Source organism: Callionymus lyra, chromosome 3 (genome assembly GCF_982586985.1).
Source record: "Callionymus lyra chromosome 3, fCalLyr1.hap1.1, whole genome shotgun sequence".
NCBI lineage: Eukaryota > Metazoa > Chordata > Actinopteri > Syngnathiformes > Callionymidae > Callionymus > Callionymus lyra.
This window is the reverse complement of record NC_141820.1, coordinates 36,521,614-36,542,200: the sequence shown is the minus strand read 5'-3', so window position 1 is coordinate 36,542,200 and position 20,587 is coordinate 36,521,614. Positions and strand designations below refer to the sequence as shown.

Genomic DNA, 20,587 nt, shown 5'->3' with positions numbered 1-20,587 from the left:
CAGAAGGTTCAATTGGTTGACGATTGACAGTGATGTCTCCTCCCAGCACAAGTAGCTGATAGAGATCATGAAGGGAATACATAGATAAACTGGATATTACTCACTACTTACTATGATGATCAACTTGTTAAGTCATCACTCCTCTGGTGCAAACATGGTTCTCAACCACCTCCACAGATCTGTTGCTCTAACCTTTGACCTGAATGTCCCCTCATGTAAGCTCTTGGCACTGCTGGCTCCGCTCCAGCTTCAACATACCTCAGACAGGATCAAGTGACTCTGAGGTCCAGAGTCACAGAGTCGGAGTCAGTGCAGAGTATTTCGACCACACTACAGTAGTGTTGTACTAACTGCCCAATCATGACCACTTGGTTATAAAGCCATGGCCAGGGCTGAGATGAACCCATGAGTCACACAATAGCTCGTCTGCTTTTCAGTCCTGGAGCTGCAGAAAAAACATCTTATATTTTGTTTGTTATGGAATTGATATGTGTGATGACAATGGAGTCCACTAGAGGGCTATCTGGAGCAGTTCCACAGCATCAAACCATGAACTTGTTGATGCAAATAATAATAATCGTATAATAATTATTGTAATATAGTGGTTAGGTGAGTTCATAAAGTGAAGAAAGATTTATTTATTATGAAAAAAAGTGATTCAATCATTATAAACCACAGTTGTAATTTTCATATTTTTAATTAACCCTAGTTAATTTCACACCATCAAAAACCAATCAAAAACAAATGTTCACAATTCTTGGGTCGCTCCACTATGTTTGCAGTGTGTCTTACAAACCCAGGTCAGCATCCACTAGAGGGGGCACAGGCTGCAGTCAGTGGTTCAGGAGCAATCCGGGTTATTGTTGTGAAGATTTTGCAGTGATATGGGTAGTAGCTGGGTTTCTAGCTTTTCAAGAGTTCACAAGATGGCAGAAGTGCTGTTTTGATATGTGCCAGACATGGAGTGGTAATGAGTCATGCAGCTGTTGAATTCCTTACATCCGAGATGCAATAACAGATGGGGTTCTCAAGGAAAACATTTGGGTATTTTCCGGATATCACATATTGAGGTGGTCCAAAGTGAATACTCCAGGCGCTGTCTATACGCCTGTTGAGCAGGTTAGTGATGCTAAGCGCAGCGCATACTTCTCTAAATGTAACTCTTACTAACATAAGGTCAATCTTTAAATGCACTGAAATGTGTTGGAAGATTTTAATGACACGCTAGCGTTAGGGCTATTTTGGACAAGAGCTTGTTTAAACATATTTCCGGCCTATACCGGTCATCTCTCAAGTCCCTCTACTCTTGTCCATTGGAACCCCCCTCCACTTGTAGAAGCACCAGAAGGTTGATAAAACGTAGAGAGCAAAGAACACCTGAAAGTCAAAGATCCAGATGAAGACAAAGAATCCGGTGACAAACAAACCTGTGATGAAAGCGTTAGTGAGGTGACTGAATATGTATAGTAGGCTCCACCACATCAGTCCTTTATCCTCTTTGGATTTCTTTATTGGTGGACCATGATGGGGGGCAGAGTCAAGTGAGTCCTGGTCAACTTGTAAGGTAATGACTCTTTCTTGTAACAAGGTACTCTTTATTTGGTCTTTAAACAAGTTGGATGTTTGGGCACTGGGACTCAACCCCAAGAGGTTAGGACTTAAAGAATCTATTGCTTTCAACTTGGATTGTTTTGCGTCATCCAGGGCCTCATTTGTCGTATCCCTCTTTGAGAGTGGTATTTGCTGGGTGCTTGACTGCTCAGCATTCCCACGTGATGTATCTGTTACGTTGTTACATCGTCCAACAACATTCCCGGTCTGTCTGCTCAGAGGAGCCAAAGAGGTGTTGAAATCTTGACTTAGATGAGCTCTTAAAGTCAAGTGCGACTGTAGTTTGGGGTAAAACGTATCAGGTTCCACTCCGGCCCTTGTGACTCTCTGGGCAGATGAGAAGTCATCACGACTTGACAGCGATATCATCTGGCTAGATAAAACAGATCCACTTAATGTCTCTGATTCCTTCTCCAGATGATAATACGCCTCAGCTGGTTTACAGTTTGAGGCATCAGTCATGTGATGATGTGCCACAAAGTTTCTGTCATGTACAACCTTGCTCTGATTCCCTGCAGGCGTTGATTGATTTTCTTCGGTCTCCTGAACAATATTGTTAAAGACATCATTGAAACTTGTTTGGTGATGACATGTACTATGTCTACCTGTGATCTGACCAAAAACCTCCTCCCAAACCCCCCTGAAGAGATTTTCAACAAGGCTTACAATAAAAGACTGGTCTGGTGCTGCTTCTGTGGTGCCCTTTAGCAACATTATTTCAGAGCCAACAATGTCCTTTGCTTTTCTTTGAATCGATGTGTCCTTCCTCTCACCTGCAGCCTTGAGCCCCTCCCTTCCTTCTTCTGTTGTGCTGATAACCTCCTGGCTTGTGTGTGATGTGTCGAGCTGAAGCCCTGCATTTGTTTTACCGCTGACGTCCTTATTCTGACTCTTTATTTCCTCCTCCAAAAAGGTCCATCTTGTTTGTAGCACCTCTGGTGGTTTAAAAGTGCATTTATCTGCTGAAGGATGCTTGAGAGACTCTTTATCGGAGGCTTTCTGGATGAAAACCTCTTCCCAAACCCCTTTGATAACATTCTCTACAAATCCTTCCAACCACTTTTCTGGTTTGACTACCGTGAACATCTCTTTCATATCTGTTTCACACGGACCGCTGACAATCGACCAGGCTTCCTTTGTTTTCCTAAAAGTATTATCCTTGCTGCCATGATCCATAACTATTCTCTCTACTGTTTTGGTTGTTGAGACTGTTCGGATCCTTGTTTTTCCAGTTACTTCGTCATTTGTGACGTCCTGAATCTTTTCCAGGACCTTAGACTGGGTTGTACGAACCTCTTGCTTCTCTTGAATTACTCCACTGAGGTTAACATCTCCTGGCTGTGTGTCTGAGTTCTCCACTTTCTGTTTTAGTCTGCTGTCTCCTTGCTTTTCATTTATCCTCTGGAACACATCCGCTCCCAACTGAGTTGCAGTCTTTGTTTTAAAATAGGCTCCTCGCAAAGCTCCTTGTCCACCGTCCAAGTGTTTATCCAGTGAATGGTATCCAGGCTTTGAATGTTTTGATTCTCTCTGTTCTTTAGTCTCAGCCATTTGATTGTTTTCTTGAGACACACATTGTATCTTGTGATTCTGAAAAGGCATTTCTGCGCATTGGTTTTCAACAACTGTACCATACAAGATCTGCTCAGGTAGGGCTGATGCCTGATCCTGGGAAACTTTCTCAAATTTTACTTTGTGTAAAGGTAGGTCATCCAAATCTGTTTCATCAGCCTTGTCACTTGAAGGATGAGCTGCTTGGGTTGACCCCAGTGTGAATTCACTTTCACTCAAACCTTGGTTCAATAGCTTACAGTTCTTAGCTATACCTTCATCCCATTCTTCTCGTGCTGATGTTTCTCCAGTTAAAGATTCTTTCTCAGGCTCTACAAGGAGGAAGTCTTTCAGCTCTTCAGTCTTGATCTGTTGACTAACTGATCTTTTAGAAGGACTAACAGATGTAGCCATCTGCAGCCAATCAGATTCGAGGGCGATTGACTCTTCCCTGTCAGCAGGCCTGTTTAAGAATGCCCGCCACGAATCGTCCACCAGTGTTCCCTCACTGCTGTTCTGAATTGGCTCTGACTGTGTGTCATTCGTAGCAACTTTGGAAGGTTCTCCTAGGATAGCAGCTGATTTAGAACCGTCCCCATCTCTCCAATCCAGTGTGAGCAAAGGAATCTGGTGGTAAGTTAGAATCTGTGAAGGCTTGTCCTGTTTCCCGTGACTCTGCAGGTCTCTCAGATCGCACCTCTTTTCTCCACGCCTCTCCGACAGCAGGTCCTGCACGCGTGCCAGTCGTGCTGCTCTCTGCCGTCGCTTCTGGCATTCCACCTGTTGGGGGAGGACACAAGTCACAGGTCAGTGCATGATCAGGGGGCGTGCAACACAGGGGGCGTGATCTATTTGGGTTTAGGGGTCAAAATCGCATCTCACGTGACTGACTGGTTCTACTCTGTAACCGCTCTCAGGAAAACGAGACTTCCAGAGCGTTCTTTGCCCAATTACTCACAAAAGTAGGATTTTACATCATATTTTTTGCTGTTACGTTTGTTGTTGTTAACAACTCTGATTGTTATAGTCAGATTTCAGTGTTTATTTCTGCTGATCCATCTCCAAACACTTATCGATAAAGCTATATAGTTTAGCTGCACACAGTGTGCGGTGCACGTGTTGGCACTCTGCATATATATTAATAGTGTCATGGGACCTGTTTCCGTGGCTTCAGGTTTGCTGACCTGCCACGACCCTTTCTGACCGACGTGGACGCGATCCAAATCTGTCTGGCACTTGCTGAGGTTCAGCAAGGGTTTTGAACCCGCTGACCAGCCGCGGGGTGACCTGGACTCGGTTGAACTGATGTCATCATGATGCTTACGTCAACTATTTATTGCATTTAGGATATAAGTGTGTGGTTTAAGTGGTCAGATGACAGAAAACAAACTTGAGTCTCTTTCTTTTATCCTAATGAGTTCCTGTAGCACAAGTTCCTTTAACAGGTTGAGGTATACCTAGGGCAACGGTCCTATAGTAGAATCCCAAATTCCCCTTTATCATTAGCTCAAAAATAGGAAAGCCACCTCTGGAAATGCTTCAAACAATCTCCACGCAAGAAAGCTGACACAGCAATACTGCAGAGAAGATCCAGAAGGTCCTCGACACGTTGAGTTTATACTTTTATTCATATTTTTACTGAAATCACTGAGCGGGAATGTCTGTGACGTCTCTGAAACATGTTGTTGGTCAGGATCCTCACCAAAGTCCTCTGATCCCTGAGGAGTAATGTGGAGTCCTGCATGGTCCCCCCTGAGACATAAAGTTGTTGTTAGAGCTCTTTTAAAATGTGAACGGGACAATTTGAAAGGCTCAACATTACCATTAAAGCTGCTCCGGCTTTCTCTTTCAGTGCTTCTTTTCCTGAAACAAAAAAATATAATAAATAGGTCATAGTAAGAAGAGTTATCACATTTACAAATAAAGTTCCTTGTTCTAGATATAGTCGAGTTATTTGTAATATTCTTGATCTTTAGCATTTTATTTTCCATTTTTATGTTTCAGTTACATTTGTTTTCTATTCAAGCCATCCTCCACTACCTTCATTGAAAATAAATAAATACATTAATTAAAAAAATGTGATCTTTTATGGATATTTGCTTGTGACTCAGACCACCCTAGGAGATATTCTATCAAATTGTGTTATTCATTGATTTTGACAATGTTTCTGCAACATTCTGTCTAGTAATGTAATTTCAATCCAAAGAAACAGTCCAAATTAACTTTATCTGTTTACCTTTTTTCTCAAAACTACTCATTATTATCTGGTGCCCTTTGTGTATTAGTTGTGGTTGTGTTTACTGACATCGAACCATATTCATGTGGTACTCTGGTAAATCTGTTTAGTATGACTTAGGAAGACTATGAAACTGCACTGCGAAACTGCATAGTATTACCCTGAAAGGCTTTTTTAGTCAGGAGCCTTGCAGAGTAATACTACTGTAATCATATGCGTCATAGCTCAGATGGTAGAGTGGTTGCCTGCAGTCCAATAGGTTGCAGGTTCAATCCCAGCTCCAGACAAGCTTGTGTTGTTGTGTCCCTGAGCAAGACACTTTACCCTGATTGCTCCTGAGGGCAGATTCGGCGCCATGTGGTGCAGCCTACTCCCATCAGTATGTGTGAATGGCTGTCAAAGCGCTTTATGACCCTGGTCTAGAAAGGCGCTATATAAATAGAGATTATTATTATATATGAAAATAGGCCTGTTTATTGATATTGTCCCTTATTGTGAGAACATGAATGCATTCATGAAGATTTTCTTTTCTTCTAAATGTGTTTCCTTCTGCCTTAAACAATTACAAGATTGTGGTCAGTGCTGCTGTGTATGAACATCAAGTTAAACACGGTCAAAAGTATGAGAGACTCAAGCCTGTGTATCACAGGAGGACCAAATATTCACAGTTAAGCGAAACCATGTGAGAGTCTACAAGTTAAATGTACATTTCCCTGTGGTGGGCCCTAATGTCACCACATTTATACATCTTCTAAACAAACACATTGTTATCAGAAAAGTCAATACCCAGCATTTAGTAGATGTTTTTGAATTGGCTCTTTTTCCTGTTTACCAAAGTTGAAACACCGGAGCAACATGACTGCTAGCATCAGTAAAGACACTCAAACCCTTTCACTACATTAATGATTCAAGGATAGGATCGAATTCAAGTATCTGAGATCCTGTCCTGGAGTGAGGGCATGGTGGGAGACCAGTCCATATACTTTTCTCCTCCCACCTGTGGTCACAAACTTTTAGAAGTGACTGAAAGGGGATGGCTGGTGTTTTCTTGGCAGAAGATTGAATCCTCTCCTCCAAGAGGTCCCAGATAAAGCAACTGATAAGAGCGCTTACGTGACAGTCACAATGTAGAACCTCAGCTCCTCTGCATTGAGACGTAAAGATAGGACTGTCACAGGAGTCATGGGAGAACGTGGAGAGTGAGGTCTGAGGTGATTGACAGATTTATGTCTGTTGTGGAAACTGTGTTTTAAACATCCCAAGCTCTGTGCACCTAATATTAAAGGAAAACATATGTTTGTCTTTTTCTATCATAATATAATGATATAAATGTTCTGTTGAACCTTTAGTAAAAATAAACAAGTGATTCCATCAGCTATTATGGTTTTCTGGTGTCTTCAACTTTCTGACAGTCATCATGAAGTTTATGTTGAAGCATTTCTCACCTGTTAGCTTTCAGACAGCTTTTTTTGCCTGCTTGACCTTCACTGTTCTCCTGCCCCTCCTTTGCTGCCCCCCTCTGATGGCAGAATATCACATAGTTCCCGCCATTGTTGTTGGCCCAGAAGCTTCCAACGGGCGTCTCATATCGCAGACAGAACTCCAGCCTGGTTCCTTCCCTCTCGAAGGGAGGTACCAGTGTGTAGCTGAAGGTGAACCGGTCCGTCCTGCGATCACTCGATCCCGGCACGTAGTCCGCGAGAAGGTCAAAATAGCTGCTCCAGTCGTCCACGGTCACACGGGCGAAGACAGATTTGTCGTAGCAAAGGTTGACCACCCGGACGAACCCCCGTAGTGTGGTGGTGCCACGGATCAGCTCGATGCTCTCCAGCTCCACCTGCTGCAGCTCCAGCTTCTGATCCAGCTCCTCTGGATTTGAGGGTACCGTGAACACACACGACACATAGTAGTCCTCTACCGCAGGTGACCCTGCAGAGCTCGCCTCGATGTCCTCAAACTCCTTGACAGATACCAGGTCCAATCCGAAGGCATCAGCAAAGGAGACCTTCCTCCGCACGACTGGGGCGGGTTCTGGTTCTGATTCGTCCTCTGTGTCCTCTTCTGTGGAAGAGCAGACCGGAAACACCTTCTCTTCTTCGCGCTCTGAGGCCTCCATCGTCCCCTTTCTTGAAGAGCTGGCACACTGAACTTCTCTGGTCAAAGTCTCAGGCTGCAAGTCCAGACTGAGAGCCCAGTGGAGGTGATCTGGTATAAAAGGCAGCAGGAGGGACGTGACTAGACAGATGGAGTCTGGTTACACAGCCCAACAGTGTGAGGCTGAGCCAGAACTATTATTAGACTTCTTGTAGCTGACCTGGGAAACAGAGAAACAGTAGCAGGGGGGTGTTGGGGGGATTTCTTAAATGACCTCAAACATGCTAAAGAAAGTTGTGTTACTGTTTGACGATATCTTTTAGATAAAGCAGCAAAAACACATCCACTTCTAGATCCTCATCGAGACCAAGTCAAGTCCACAGAATGACTCAGCATCTTTGTATTGATTCACTGGTGTTCAGCTGTTGAAATGGTTCCGGTGAAAAGTTCTGAAAGAAATCTTGTAAAAATGTATTTTCATTATTATAGGTTTGATTGCCTTTTGAAGATGTTTCCATTTTTACAGACTTTTGTGGCTAAACTGTGTGTGTATGAGACAGCAGGCGTAATGAGTACCTGGGTTCAGGTGTGAAGCACAGGTGCTGTGCTTCAATACAGGGATTCAGTTACGACTCTTTATATACATGTTTTTTATTATGAACTTTTGTATTGTCAATTCACAGCAAACACAGATGACATATCCATAATATGTAGTATACATACACCCAGGTACTCCTAGTTCAGGTCACCCATCAAGTAGATATAAGAAACACAGTAATACAAAGGCAAATGAAACGAAAAAAAAACAAACAAACAAAAAAGACAGAAAACAGAAAAAAACAAAAAAACAAAACATCAAAAACCTTTACCTTGAGACAAATTAAGATATAGCTAAACATTCAGTTCGACAATATCTGTATTCAGATTGGGCATCTCAATTATACTTTTAGTTCTTCAGAACTGAAACAAAAGAAAAGATGAGGAGGAAGAGAAGTAGAACAAATCCACAAAAACAAATCACAACTGTATTACAATGCTATTACAAAGGTAATTGCTCACCAACCAACCAGTTCTTGACCGTAATAATGAATGACAGGGGACCATCTTTTTTCAAACAAAGGGACTTTAAGTTGCAGTTGGGCAGTCATTTTTTCCATCTGGTAAACCATGTTTCCATTGATCCAATGTTGGTGGGTTTATTTTCATCCAGTGAATTATGATCATTTTTCTTGCAGTTAACAACAGTATGTGTAGTAAATAGAGTTGGTCTTTGGTATACAAATATTCTTTTGATACATCAAGAAGATGTAGAGGAACAGTAGAGGGTCCAGAGGAATGTCTTTTGCCATGATAGTCTTGATCTCGCCCCCAATATTTGTCCAACATGTCTTTATGTTTGGACAGTCCCAAAATATGTGAGAGTGATCACCAACCATTCCACACTTCCTCCAACACATATCATTGGTGCCATCTTTAAACTTACTGGCCACTAACGGAGTTCGAAAGAACCTCATTTTTATTTTCCAATCAAATTCTTTCCATATTTGGCTTCCGATTCCTTTATGGCAGCCTGCAACCTTATTTTCCCAAATGTCATCTTCCAAAATAGTATTCAATTCAAGTTCCCATTATATACATGTTTAATGTCCATTAATTAAGGATTATCTTACGAGATATTAAGAAAATCCTGAGGAAAATCATTCTCATCATCAATATTTTCTTGAAAGTTAAATTATATGGTGTTATTTTTCAAACAGATGTGATCACATGGTCTTGAAATGTCATTAATAAATAAAATCAGGAACTATTTTGTTGTCAGCAGTAATGTACTGATGATGACGTTGACGTGTGATTGATGGCACCAAGTGTGTAATGAGTTATAGAATTATTCCATGACTTCCTGTAAACGAGCCTACAATGATGAATTGAAAGTAATAGGGAAAAAATATTGAGGACTTATTTTTAAACACATGTCCTCACTCAACCTGAGGTCAGATATCTTGACTGTGGTGCTGTTGGTTGGTCAGCATGAGGAGACAGGTGGACAGAGAGAGCACCGAGAACATAGACAGGAGGTCTAATCAAGAGAAGACAGACAGAAAAATGTAAATAATAAGACAGGTTGAGAGGCAATGAAAAGAGAGGTTGTTCAAGAGAGAAAAGTGAGACAAACATGTTATCTATGAGGGGATGGGTGGACGGACAGATCCATGGGTAGAAGGAGAGGATGTTAAGAGACGGACAGATAAAAAAACAAACAAAATGATGGATAGGTAGACAGGAGGAAAGACAGGCAAAGGAGAAGAAAGGCAGATCAACATTGACAAGCAGTCAGAGAGACAGGCAGATATGTCTGGTCAGACAGACGGCAAGACCAACAGTACGACCGATCAAAAGATAGTCAACAGGTAGACAGGTTTTTTTTTCTTACAGTTCAATGTATTTTAGTGTTTTGTGATTTTCAAGACATTTCCTATTAGCCTCCAGTCGTGGTTCAGCAACAAATTTATTTATTTAAAGGGACTTAGCATGTTCATCAACATAAACATGTAAATACTCCACCATAGTTCATGGCACATCAAAATATAAAAAAGGATTAGAAAAGCAATGACAATCAAGGACAAGATCATCCTCGAACTTTTAAAAAGTTAAAAGAGTCATTGGTGGACACAACCCTGGTTCATCTTTGGTCAAAGTTCAAGTTGAATTTCGAATAGAGTTTCTAATATGAGCTGTTATGTTCTTTTAAACTTTTTCCTTAGTTCCTTTAACTTATAGAACCTGTTGACCGAATGCTGTGTGCCTGAAAGGTACTACACAGTCACCATGAGCAAAGGTTTTGGTACTTTAACACTGGTTCTGAATTTACATTGAGGGATGTTTGAATTTCTTTTAAATTAAACATGCTGGTTTAATTTTTTTTTGGTAGAATTTTTTTAATTATAAGGCGATGAGGAAATGAGAATTTTTTTTTTTTTTATCAAATATTTTTTAAGCTTTTGGTCTTCACCCAAGTGTTATCTCTGGGTCAAGGTGACCCAGGAGGAAAAATGTGACCCAGAGACAACACAAGGGTTAAAAAAAAAAGTTAAGATTTACAATTTCTGATTTTTAAAAGATACAATGATCTTCAATGTTTTTATTCGTATTGTTCTCAATGTTCGTTCTTTGCATTACTGACTGATTTAATTCCAAAACAAACAATAAAGTACACATTTTTTATGCTTAAACAATCAGTCACACACCATAATCATCAGGTGCCCTGAGATTGTGTAAATGGGGAGGGTTATAGTTGTGAGGGTCACGGTTACATAACAGAAAGGTCAAATATGATCTTGTGTCTAATTTTGCTTTCAGGCCCAAACAAACATCTCGTCAAGAGAACAAGATGACAGAGTAGAACAATTGTGGAAGTTTCTCTTACTAATGTCTCTTTACCAGTTAGTAAAGTAATTTGAAAAGTAACATATAAAAAAATAATTTACAGTTTTAATTAACATGTTGCACAAAAAAAACGTATTTTCGCCTGTTTATTATATGAATACTAAAGTTAATACTACAAACCTAAGATATAATTATATATTTATGATATCTTTTCATTACTATTGAAAAAGTGATTGTATTTTGGTTTGTGACGCAGACACGCCAGTAGATGGTAGTATATGACCAGAGCAGGAATCCTCACAGACACTCCGCTCATCTAAATGAAACCGCATTTCTCTGAATACGTACATTTCAAGAAAATAGCGATAAATCAATAAATCATTTACAGAGACCACACATATGTTGCTGTTTTACACACAAAAATAGTGGATTTAATGACGTCATTGAAGTTGAACTAATGCTTGAAATATAAGTAAGAATATGATCCGATTTAGTAAAATCTCAGTGTTTGACTGAATGTTAAATGACGAAACCCTCACTCTGACTTAAAGTAATTATAACAATAAAAAAGGAAAATACTGGGTGATTTGGCGGTTTTATGTTCCAGTGGCTATTAAAACATTAAATTATGAATCATGTGGTCTGAGCAGCAGGATTCATGCAACAGTCACATTTATCAAATACATAATATAAATAATATACATCAAATATAATGTGAGCAGCACTGCTGGAGAGCCTTGCATTTTTAAAATCCTTCCCTTTTCCCACAAAATCATCTGGATGTTAATTTCACTGGAAGTAAAATGAAGAAAAGACAGATGAGAATTTTTGATGATGTGGTATTAATGATTTAACGCATTGAGGGATCTTTTTATGTCCTGCCAGTGTGATAAAACCGGATTAATAAAGCTCATTTATGGTGTAATATAACATTCCCTGCAAATATATGTTTTGAATTTAACTAAGAGCAATCGAGTGAGGATGAAGACAACAAAAAAAACAATATCTACTTACCTGGTGTGATGTGCGTTTATAGCGATGATCCATATTAAAGTAAATGTAAAGGTTGTTTTTCTTATTTTTGTTACACGATTGTTTATGTAAGAATTTAAAGCTAATAATTAAACAACTTGAAAATCCCCAAATAGCTGGCAATTGAAACTTGTGACAAACTGATATAAATACAATGAAAAACACACAAATGTCAAGTCGTTGTGGTGTACGTTTTCTGGTTTGCTTTATAAAAACATCTATACATTTACATTTAATCAATTATTTGCACTCATTGCCGGAAGTGAATTTAAGATAACACGTACACAAATACATTTTGTAATAAAATCAATAAAAAGGCAACTAAACATTTTTATTTGAATGATCTTTTTAAGTATAAATGATCCTAAACATTTTGGAATCTTGGCAACAATTAACTTTTAATGCCTTAACGAGCAGGTGGTCCTGACGTCACACGGGGTCGCAGTGCGCCCAAAAATAACAACACACCTCCGCGCGCAAGCAAGTGCCTCCCTGAGGTGCTTCTCTTAGTCCCAAACAGTGTCTGAAACAGCCAAAAAAAATAACAAGCCGCGTCTTCATCTTCGTCAGTCATACACTTTTCTCTCAGTTGGAAGCAGAGAAAGTGTGTGTGTGTGTTTGTGTGTGTGTGTATATGTGTGTGTGTCCGGCAGCGGAGGAATATACGAGCCGCCGTTACCCTCCGTTTATTTACTCACCGCGCTTGTTGTCGGCTCTCGCTTCGTCATGGTCAACCCGGACAGTGACGTGTGAAGGAATCTCACCTGGACTCGGACAACTCATCCTCACCTGCCTCCACGGTCAGTCATCTCTCTTTTAACTCTTGTCTTTTAATATTTACTACAAAAAAAGCCGCGTCCACTTTTCTACTGAGAGCGGGAGCAAGTTAGCGGCGGTGTCTCCACTCTCGTGCTAACTTCTATTTCAACACATGTTTTTCTTTAATTCTAAATAAAATACAAACTTTAGCTCCTGAAATGTCTGAATATAACTGAACTGTAATTAAATGCACAATGTGGTTGGATTGGTTTCTTATTATTTTATTATAATCCTAGTTTAAAAGCATTTTATATTTAGCATAAATATTTCAAAATGGAGATCGTACATAATGCTGGGATCTTTGTGGAATAAAATGTGTACACTTTTCATTACACTATCTCAAAAGATAATTTAATAAAGATTAAATATACAACAAAAAATATGTTTGTCCTAAAAACAAAGTCTGGTGTGTGACTTATTTTAAATATGTATATTTGAAAGGTTTTAGACGGTGAACTGTAGAGTGTTATTACGACAATATTATTTTTCAGTCAGTGGTTTAATCTGAATTATTGTTTGAATACATTTATCAAAAGTAAGCATCATAAATACAAATAATGTGTTGTTTGGAAAAACTAAAGTTAATTTCTCGGTTTTATGATGTAAATCGTGCTACAGAGAAATGTATAATTTAGTTTGAATTAATGTCTATCATGATTTTAACTTACACCCACGTTTTGTGATTTGGTAGAAGTAAATACAATTTTTCAACAAATAAATATTTAAGTGTGAAAATGGTAATCATAACAAAGTGTCGTAAAGGTGTGACAATCACTCTAATAGGTTTTTTCTTCTCTTTTATAATGTTCTGAATCCTATCGACAGCTATTCATGTGTTGCTTGGACAGTTATTTTCTTAAAATATAATCGAACATTTAGTGGATGTAACTGTCCTTAAAACTACAAATATAAACGTCATTCTTGACTATTTTACCGTAGCATATACAGTCTCATATCCTAAAGCGATCAACTTCATTTTTTCTGAAGCAAAATGTGAGGATTAAAAATGCTTCTTGATGTGCTGTCCCTTCTGTGGAGACATTCATGTGTTGAATCAATAGTTCTCCCTTTTTCATTTTATATCTAAAAAAATATATCTTTATTTAAATGTTATTTTCCGAGTATTAATTAATAACAGGATCTGATTGATTTACTCCAAACCTTCATTTCAGCATTTCAGCTCCATTTCTAAAAAGACAAATTCTTCATTCAAATGTGTATGTTTGCTGAGAGCTGGTAACTGCAGAGTGTGTCAGGAGGGCTGGGGTCTCCTGATCTCTTTTAACCTCTAGATCATCCTAAGAGCCGTTCAGGTGTTTCCTCCCGGTGGTGCAGGTGTGCGCCGCTTCTCCCCTCGGCACCTCAGACGACCGCCTCGACTTAAAACACAAAGCCCCTTGAAGACCCACCCGACCTTCCCTTCCCTCTGTAGTCCTAATGTAAAACATGCGTGCGCTCCATTCTGCTGTCTTCACTTAGTGAAATCAGCTGTAATGAAATAATTAGTCGTCCTTCTTTTCAATTAACATTTCATTTCATAAAGATGAAAATCGCCAAAGTAAGTCTGCCTGAGTTATCAAAAATGAAAGATTGAATTTCTCATTTAAAGACGAATATAGAACACTTTTATTAATTATCCCCTTTTTGAGAAGACTACAATAATCATAAACTGTAAACAAACATCATCCTAGACATTCCTTTGTGATTTTTTAATATATTAATTATTAACAAATTTAATGGAGTTCAGAATTATACAGTACTGCACAAAAAGGCAACAAGAATATGAATTCTGTAAAATCTAATACAAATTTCAGAATCAACTAGAAATGAGAAATACAATTGTTTTCATAAAAAAAATGTTTTAATGATAATTATAATTCTTTTTATATATGATGTTATTATTATTGTATCTCAATGTTTTAATATTTCTATTTCCAATTGTCATGTTGGATTTTGCATTTACATTTTGAACACTCATGTTGACATCCCACACGGTAACTGGAACCTTCTTTGTAGCACATGAACGCATCATCTGTTGGAAACGTTTCCTTAATTCAACAAAATGGAGACCAACTATCCCCTTAGAAGAACAGTACAGTCTGAACCACGCTACTTCTCACATCTATTGAATATGTTTCATCTTTGTTGAATTTCCGGCGAGGTTTTACCTTGACGGGGTCATTTATTAAAACCAAATAATAAAAGAGGATTTATTTTTACCTCCATCAGGATGCTCGTTATGACCGTGACTCTCTTGTGTCCGGTCTGCTTGATTGCTGCATTTATCATCCAGCGCTGCTGCTGTACATTATGGTAATAGCAGAATAAATGTCCTCCACTGGATTAATGCTTGTAACCTGTCAAATGTTCCGATCGTTTATCAGGATTAGGACTTGGCTCGTTGGTTTGATGCTATGAGTTAATCTGGAAATGAACCGGGTGGAAAATCTGGTAGTTGGTGCACCACAGCAGAAGTTTAAAGAAGAGAGGTGATTATCTGGACGAGACAAGACAATAATGTTGTTGGAATCCAGCCATAAAAAACATGGCCACACATGGAGTAGCTTTCATTATCGGGATTGATTTATATAAATGGTTTTGTAAATGTCACAATTCACTTTTGAATCCAACTTTGTTAAATTGTCCAACTGAGACAATGGACTTCGACAATTAGAAGAGCTTGTTGGACACAGGACTGCGGGGCAGAGGTCAGTCATTGGTAAACTGGTTGTCTCAACAGGAATTGGGGAATTTAAGGTTGTTGTGCTTAAGTCAGGAGTCACTGGGAGCTCTGGCAGTATTAAGTGTTTTTTTTCTGTCTGTGTAGCATTTTCATAAACTTGTCGGAACAATTCCTAATATTAAGGCTTCATTATGAGACGGACATTACAGACGAGCCGTACGGAGGTACTTGAAAAATTTTGTTCCATTTGCGACACTAAAATGGACATTTCTGCCTTTAACTCCAAAACAGATTACTGAAATAAAATAATCCCAACCCCGAGTTGACATGACAGTGAGTACAAAATGAGTGAAATTTGAATTTTGGGTGAAGTATTACTTAAAGGTACCCAATGATTGCTTTATTGTAACAGTTGTAGTTGTCTGCTCATTTTATCTTAAGTGTTCAATTATACATCACCTATTGCTGTTCGTCAATCACTTCATGCGGCTTTTCTGATCAGGCAAAGAGACACTTCAAAGAGGAACTCCCTCTCCCCGGATGCCTGATCCAAGTGTCTTTGGAAAGGGTCCCATCTGAGCGGACAGATAAAATCCCCTGGTGTGTCCCAACCTTGTGCCTACACTTCCTCACTGTTACCCAGAACACTCCACACCGTATGGGTTTATGGAAACTTAATTAATGCTATTCCCAGGTTGAAAAAGTTCAAGAAAGGAAACATTAAGAAAATGAAGTTTACGGAACATTATATGGTACACTCTGGATCTGAGGTATCACAAAGTCACAGTGATCGTCTTAAAACTCCAGTAAATAGCTTTCGGAAAACCCCAAACCTTCAGCATTTACTTGCTAAATTCCCAAATATCTTAAGACTGTCTCAAACTGTTACTTGGTACTGGATCGAATCGGAACAAACATACTGTACTTAAAGAACTTTGACCAGAAATCTACATGATACTTGATCATCCAAATGAAAAACATTCTGCTATAGAACATGAAAGTGTGTACAGTCATTATTCTTTATGGATTATACGATATAATCTCTCCTGCGTGTCCTGGGTCTTCTTTTTGAAGAGCTGGAGCAGGGCATTCTCAAACTCGGGTATTCTGCCTCATTAAAACTGAGAAACTTAGTGCAGGACTTTGATCTTCTGTTTTCTGATGAGATTAATTTTCTAAAACAAAACCAAATACATCCAGTGGTTGCAGCGCCCGGCCATGTTTTCTGATGAAGGAATGTCCAGAAAATCTTTGAGTAATTCTGTATCTCAGGAAGGCGAGGTCTAGATGGTGGTTGTCAATTTGTTAGTCAAAAATTGATTGAATATACTTAGACATGTAGCACATGATACTTTTAATGGAGGCAACTCAAATTAAGCATGAAGGGCTGGTCTGTTTTTTTATTCATATGTAAGCTTGTCTCTCGAGGAGTCATTTTCATTCCAGTGATGGACAGCCGGATGTCATGCTAAAGAAGATGGTAAATGAACAGAGCTGAAATTACACTACAAGGTCTTTAAGGATATGACAAATGACCATTTGAAAAATAAATGTATGTGCTCCACACCACATTCCTCTGTTTACTGACCCACCACTTCACTCTCCTTTCATTTGAAATATGACAATCAAAGTTAAAATGTGTGTTCATAAGTCAAACTATACTGTTGTAAGTGGTCACTTCATTTATCCGATTCAAATGAATCTTCCTTTTTTTTGGATTTCTCTTCTGAGCTTAAGGCAATTAAATGTCAAATCTTCAGATTTTATCGCTTCACAGCAACGTTGCCATGACAACCTCCGTGCGAGTTAAAGCAACCAGAAGTGATCAAGTTCTTTCCTCCTTCCTCTCCCTCCCCTTCTCCCGTAAGACTGGAATTTATGTTGACAGTTTTGGCCTTTTATTGCACTTTTGTGCTGCGCAAAAGTATTTGTTTACCGGGATCATATGCTTGGAGCTGTCAGCCTGGCAGAGGCTGACGGGAAGATAAAAGAGTGTTTTACACGCTTAAGAGGCGCTCGCTGTAATTACCCACATCGCCATAATGATGTTTTGTGTGCCCCAGTTAGAGAGAGTCTCGAGACTTTTTTAGTTCCGCTCTGGGTCACCTCTTCTTAAGCTGGACTTGCAACCCATAAGACCCAGGAGAGGGGCTTTGTCAGTGAGGGGATCGGGATTAGATGTTAGATACTGTCCGATGAAAGTGGTCATAACTACTCAATATTAGACCTTTCCTGTTAGTGTTTTGTGAGATGACGTATTCAAGATTATGCTTCTTGATTTACGATACAAAAGGTTGGTGATTTGTGGTGCCAGTCAAGATAACTCCCCACATTGGGGAAATAGACGGTTCAGTGGATATAATCTGATGTTTTAAACACCTGGTACCCACGGAACTTTTCTATAGTCCTGGAATTGTCTCTTTGACAACCAGAGAATGCAAAGTGGACGTTTTTGAATTAAATGTGAGAAACGTTGATTAAGGTATTTTTTGTACGAGTATCCTGGTCATGTGTTTTTAATAAACTTAAAATCTCAATTATATTTACCTATCAATATATTAAAAGTAAAGTTTTACTTCTGATTACATCCTGATTACATCCTTACATCCTGCAATATGAAATTCAGATATGAGACTTAAAAGACTTTAAACATTTTCTTTTAGAAATTATTAACGGACTGAGGTCTTGGAAAAGGCAATCTTTTGAAATGCAAAAAGAAACACATCTTCCCTTGTTCCCTGTTAAAAGTATGAAGATGAAACAAGGCAGTGACTGATGCACGTTTCTGTCTGTCATAGTAAGGAAAGAGTTAAGCTGAAATAAAAACATGAAAAAAGAGTATTTATTGGTCCATTACTACAGTACTGTAAGCAGTGTCCGGACTCTCTTGGAGAGAGGGTGAAAAGCTTATTCAGAGAGACAGGAATTAGAACCAGTGCTCCTTCAAATGAGGCCAGTTGTGGTAACTTGGGCATCTTGCCTCCTCTTGTGAGGTGTTCTAGGCAACTGGAATTAGGTCTTTGGGAACAGCCAGGGAATATTTGAACGCTTTGGTATTCCTCCAAGGTGTTTCCTCTTGACTTCGAAGGCTTCCGTCAACCTCCGATGGATCCTTTTGCTTTCTTTCTTGCTTTGTTATGTACTTGTTTTGGAGTTTTACTCTTTAGGTACATTATAAACAAATTGCACAAATACAAATGTAACATCCACCACCTATAGTAGGAATAAACAATATGGTATATGGATACCTCAACGTTTCCACCCGATATCTAAATACAGATATGAATTTAGTGACTTTAATTAAAACTCACTAACAGTTATAGATAAATGAAGTAGACACCAACAGCTTTAGTCAGCTTTTCCTTAACCCTGTAGCCCAATACAAGGGATACCAAACACATTTGTTTTCGGGCCTCTGGGTCACCTTTACCCTGAGAAAACACAAGAGTGTATATTAAACTAAAACTACTGGGAAGAGAAACAACAATGCAATATTTTATAGTCTTCAAAAGTTAACATTACAAGTAAAACTACTCTTTTTACTATCGTACTTACCTCTTTATTAATGGTATACTTAATAACGTCTGTCATGTCTTTGCGTCGGCTGGGCCAAGACAATAAAAACCTTTTAAAGTGTAATGTTTCTGAATGCGTAATGTTCATTTCCTTTGTGTTCGAGCAATAGTCTCATGGTATGATGGACCTGGCGTGAGTTAATGTGAAAGACGTGAGGGTCAGTTGTGGTGGAAGGCAAGGTCGTTGTGGTGGGGCTGCGTTTAGCCGCTAGCCTGTCACTCGTAAATAGTCCAGTGAGACAACACAGCGCCTGCCAGCAGTGGTGACTAATCATTGAAGTCACAACAGAATTGTTTGTTTCCCAAAAGAGGCAGAACCCAATTAATTTGTGCATTATTTGACCTGACGGACGTCAGTGATTGATTGTTTGAACTAAGCTGCCGACAAACGAGCGTTAAATATTGATTTGTTGTATTCTGCCTCTCCTGGTGCGCTGACATCTCCAAGGAGCTTTTCACTTTACCAGAAGAGAGAGAGAAAAAAAACAGTGTGTTTGAGAGATGTTGTTGTGTGAGGAGAAAAAAACACAGACGTGGGGTGGGGGGCATTGGAGGGTTTGTGACAGTAAGGGTTTTTGACAAGCACATTAGGCTGCAGAAAGAGCATCCAGCTCCAGGCTGAGGGCATATGGTGCTGCCTTCTGCTGGCGTTGCTGGAGACCAAGTTACAACACTGGCACAGGGTCACGACTGTCTCAGGTTTGTTCCTTCTGTCTGGCTCATCTAAATAAAAACAGGAGGTAGAAGTAGGGGGTGGAGCAGTTGAAGTAATTTTTTCGGGGGAAATTATCAATGTTTCTCCAATTTGTCATTCTGATAAACCCTATCTGGGCCACACCAGAAAAAATAGCGATTAACAAATTCCAGAGATAATGTTGATCTATAGTTCCATAATATAATTGAAATCCTGAAGTTGTCAATATTATTCGCAGTTTCAAAAATAATATGAGGGGATATTGGAGGAGAAAGTCATTGTAGGGCTGGAATTAAATTACATCCATAGACTGTATAATATATGGACTAAGTATGTGTGACATGACTGTCTGTAATTGAACTGTATTTTTGAAATCAATGAGCCATCTTGGAAATGTCATCTTATGGTCTGGCCAGACTCGGGTCATAAGACGTAGTTTAGAAAGGCGGATTTATAACGTTTAACCCTGAGCCCATTTAGTTTTAGCTGTGAAGGCGAATAGGCTCTTTTGACAGTCTAGGCAACAGACAGCATCAGCAGGATATCTACTTTGTGCACTTGCACTTTGGGCTCACTCCTCAAAACCAGATGTTAGCCATCAAGCCAGTCATATATCAAGTTCAAAAAGTATTTTACACACAAGCTCATGCACCGAGCTATAATTAAAATACAAAATCTGCAAAATGTAAAAAGTAAGCTGCAGTGACTGTTTGCAGATCTGGACCTTACTAACTATTAATGACTTCTGTAGATGTGACCTAGCTGATCTTAGGGTTATATTTACGATAAAGAAAACATTGCCCTGAATAAAAAGATGCCTGGTCTCAATAACCCAGTTATTGACTATATATTTTAATGTTCTTCATTTTGTTTAGTCTAAAACGTGTATGCAATAGATCTTTGTAGTA

The 20,587-nt window shown here is 39.2% G+C and overlaps 2 protein-coding genes across 2 annotated transcripts in view; one reads left to right on the top strand and one right to left on the bottom strand.

Moving 5' to 3' along the window:
- Nucleotides 1-1,290: 1,290 nt before the first annotated feature.
- On the bottom strand, nt 1,291-7,514 carry ppp1r3aa (protein phosphatase 1, regulatory subunit 3Aa). The gene is made up of 4 exons (XM_087785617.1): nt 6,844-7,514; nt 4,985-5,025; nt 4,865-4,914; nt 1,291-3,942 (listed from the first exon to the last, which is right to left on the bottom strand). The coding sequence occupies exons 1-4, from the start codon at nt 7,512-7,514 to the stop codon at nt 1,291-1,293; spliced, it is 3,414 nt and encodes a 1,137-aa protein (XP_087641743.1).
- Nucleotides 7,515-12,363: 4,849 nt separating this feature from the next.
- foxp2 (forkhead box P2) overlaps nt 12,364-20,587 on the top strand; it is a 112,993-nt gene continuing 104,769 nt past the window's right edge. The window contains exon 1 of the mRNA XM_087787772.1: nt 12,364-12,708. The gene's annotated coding sequence lies outside the window, so the exon portion shown is untranslated. The remainder of the gene's footprint in view (nt 12,709-20,587) is intronic.